This window comes from Salarias fasciatus, chromosome 11 (assembly GCF_902148845.1).
Source record: "Salarias fasciatus chromosome 11, fSalaFa1.1, whole genome shotgun sequence".
Lineage (NCBI taxonomy): Eukaryota > Metazoa > Chordata > Actinopteri > Blenniiformes > Blenniidae > Salarias > Salarias fasciatus.
Genome location: NC_043755.1, coordinates 34,501,023 through 34,504,791, shown reverse-complemented (window position 1 = coordinate 34,504,791; position 3,769 = coordinate 34,501,023). Strand labels below are relative to the sequence as shown.

The 3,769-nt window shown below is 48.3% G+C and overlaps 1 protein-coding gene across 1 annotated transcript in view; it reads left to right on the top strand.

Annotated features, from left to right (window-relative positions):
• The first annotated feature begins 3,407 nt into the window (after positions 1-3,407).
• The window catches only part of LOC115397351 (Friend leukemia integration 1 transcription factor), a 16,882-nt gene continuing 16,520 nt past the window's right edge, over positions 3,408-3,769 (top strand). The window contains 1 exon segment of the mRNA XM_075410445.1: positions 3,408-3,540. Coding sequence (XP_075266560.1) covers positions 3,523-3,540 — 18 coding nt within the window. The 5' untranslated portion in view covers positions 3,408-3,522.

Sequence of the window (3,769 nt, the reverse complement as noted above, 5' to 3'; positions counted from 1 at the left end):
TGCTCTTTAATGAGGAGGAAAGACGTTTAAAAAAAAATCTCAGTATCTTTAGAGACCATTCACTAAACAATGGCCTGTAAAACACACACACACACACACACACACACACACACACACACACACACACACACACACACACACACACACACACACCAGACTAGGCAAAAAAATGTCTCAATCACAGCCTGAGTGGCTGCAGCAGATAAGACCTCTCCGGAGTGCTGTGTAAACAAATACTACACACACACACACACACACGCACAGTCTCGTATTTCTATCCTTGTGGGGACCGTCCATTGACTCCCATTCATGTCTAGCCCCTAACCCTGACCCTTACCCTAACCCTAACCCACACCACAACAAAGCCTAACCCTAAAGAAATGTTTTTGCACTTTTACTTTTTTCAGTAACAACAACATGGTCAAGAAAACACTGTTTCTCCTACTTAGGACCGGAAAAAGGTCCCCACAAGGCACGTCGTTTCACGTTTTGCTATCCTTGTGGGGACATTTGGCCCCAACAAGGATAGAAATACGAGAACACACACACACACACACACACACACACACACACACACACACACAGGCTCCATTTCATGGCGTTACTTGTCGTTCACCCAATTTGACTTTAACCTAAAATGTATTAATACAAATCATCCAGAGAAAACCTGGGGCAGTTAGCAGGGTGGGGGCAGTTAAAAGTTAGCAGGCCAGGGCAGTTAGCAGTTCGCAGGGCAGGGAAGTTAGCTGTTCGAGGCAGTTAGCAGGTAGCAGGGCGGGGCAGTTAGCAGGGTGGGGCAGTTAGCAGGGCAGTTAGCAGGGCGGGGCAGTTAGCAGGGTGGGGCAGTTAAAGTTAGCAGGGTGGGGCAGTTAGCAGGGTGGGGCAGTTAGCAGGGCAGGGCAGTTAGCAGTTTGCAGGGCAGGGCAGTTAGCAGTTCGAGGCAGTTAGCAGGGCGGGGCAGTTAGCAGTTTGGGGCATTTAGCAGGAAGCAGGGCGGGGCACTTAGCAGGTTGGGACAGTTAGCAGGGCGGGGCAGTTAGTAGGATGGGGCAGTTCGCGGTTAGCAGGACAGGGCAGTTAGCAGGCCAGGGCAGTTAGCATCACGGGGCAGTTAGCAGGCCAGGGCAGTTAGCAGTTTGCAGGGCGGGGCAGTTAGCAGTTTGCAGGGCGGGGCAGTTAGCAGTTTGCAGGGTGGGGCAGTTAGCAGTTCGGGGCAGTTAGCAGGTAGCAGGGCGGGGCAGTTAGCAGGACGGGGCAGTTTGCTGACCAGGGCAGTTAGCAGGTAGCAGGGCCGGGCAGTTAGCAACACGGGGTAGTTAGCAGGCCAGGGCAGTTAGCATCATGGGGCAGTTAGGAGGACAGGGCAGGGCAATTAGCAGTTTGGGGCAGTTAGCAGGTAGCAGGGCGGGGCAGTTAGCATCACGGGGCAGTTAGCAACACGGGACAGTTAGCAGGCCAGGGCAGTTAGCATCATGGGGCAGTTAGGAGGACAGGGCAGGGCAGTTAGCAGTTTGGGGCAGTTAGCAGGTAGCAGGGCGGGGCAGTTAGCATCACGGGGCAGTTAGCAACACGGGGCAGTTAGCAGGCCAGGGCAGTTAGCATCATGGGGCAGTTAAGAGGACAGGGTGGGGCAGTTAGCAGTTTGGGGCAGTTAGCAGGACAATGCAGTTAGCATCATGGGGCAGTTAGCGGGATGGGGCAGTTAGCATGCGAGGCCACTGGTTGGTGTTTAGCTGAGCTGAACTGAAAGACCTTTATTTGCCCCTCAGGGGTAAATGGCAGCATTAGAGCAGCTCAGCCAAACAGACGAGTCTGAGCTCAGGATGGAATCACAGGCAGAGACGGAGCGACGTCGTTCAATATGAAATATAGTGAAATTCTGTTGGTTGTTGGTGAAGCTTCGTCCGTCTCAGAGGAAACGTCTCAGTAAACAAAGTCAATAAAAGCAACCAGAACGTTTTTGTTGTTTCATGTTTTGTTTGTTTTTTCCTAAAGTTTCTGCAGTTTGTTTCAGGAGAAACGTTTTCACTTTAGAAAACGCTCCGTTGTCATGGAAACGGACCCGCAGAATGTTTCATGTGTCCACGACTTTTCATATGACTGCCTTCACACGCACACGCACGGACGCGCACGCGCGCACGGCTCGTGCTCTCTCTGGAGTCGTGATTTTCGGCTCAGCACGAGCGGCCTTGATTGACAGGTGTGACCCGAGCGGAGGGGGGCGGGGCCGAGGCAGCCGCGAGGAGCCGGCACGCACACACGCAGACGCGAGACCGTCCCGATGACGTCAACACGTTCGAAACGCGCATTGAAATGAAAGAAACGAAGAAAGTTTCTGTTCTGACACAAAGCAGCTCAGAAGGAAAACACGTTCAATTATTATTTAACGAATTTTTACATAAAATACTGAACTAACAGAACAAACAGGGATAATTTTCTGTCTGCTTTCATACAAAATATGTTCAGGTCAAAGTTTTTATCAGACTCCAGACACGCTTCAAAAGTAAATAAAGAACAGTCCTGTTTCACCCACCTCAAAAAATTAAGAAAGAAAGTTGCTTTAATTTTTTTCCACTAAAGCGGGAAGGACTGAGGAGGATCTATGCAAATTTATTCAGCTATTTAAAGCAAAAATATTATTCAGCTATTTCATTTACTTTGACTTTAACCCCCTGAAGAGATACAACGACACTTTAGAATCCCACTCATTCTGCTAAAAACATCATGTATATTTTATATATCGTATATACATCTCATTGCACTGCATATTGTATATATTATTTAGATCATATAGTTTAAAATCGATTCACTCTGCATGAACATATTATATTGTATATACTGTATATATTTCTGTTATATTTTAAGACTCATGTTGTCCATCGATCTTCCTTGTCTTTAGCTTCTATTGTCAGTCCTCACTATTCGCACTATTTCTTGTTCTTATTGCACCTTTCATGACTTTCTCCCCCCCCCCCCCCCCTGTTCTCTGAGCCTCCTGCTGCGGTAAATCTCTCCTCTGACACATTGTCTTCTATTCTATTGTAATTCATATACTAACGTCACAAACACTTTTAGAACAGAAAAACTTAAAATCAACAATTTGAAATAAAATGCACAAAGCAAAGTTAAAAAAAATCCGTGAATACCCAATTACTTGATCAAACTGAAATCATGGCACGAATAATTATATATATATGTATATGCTTTTTTGGGGTTTTTTTCGTTTTTTTCGTCGTTTATTATTTGTGTTTCTTATATAAACCTGTTGTATTTCGTTCCTGCCATCATGTTGTTGTGATGTTTGTCACACTGACTTTACTTCCTAATTCAGAGGGAGAGAGAGAGAGAGAGAGAGAGAGAGAGAGGTGAAAAAACTCATCCGGTTTTGGTCTGTGAGCGAAAAAAAAAAAAAAAAAGCAGAAAGAAAAAAAGTGAGCGGTGCTTTTGCGCCATCGAGCCGCCGCGTGAAGAGAAGCGAGGCTCGAGGCCGGATCTGTTGGAACTTCTGCGGGACCCGCTCCGATGGACTGCACCATCAAGGTGGGAGCCGGTGCGTTCGGCCCGGTCCGGTCCGGCGCGGGGTGCGGTGCGGTGCGGGTCCGCCGTGCGCAGCGGCGCAGCGTGCACGGCGGTGCGCTGCGGCGCGGCGCGGCGCGGCGGCGCGCAGTCTCCCCACTCTTTCCTTCTGCTGCTAAATTTCCTCTTCCTTCCCGTTCGTGGTCTATGTCGGCTCTATAATAACACAACTAACCACTACATCGTTACACTC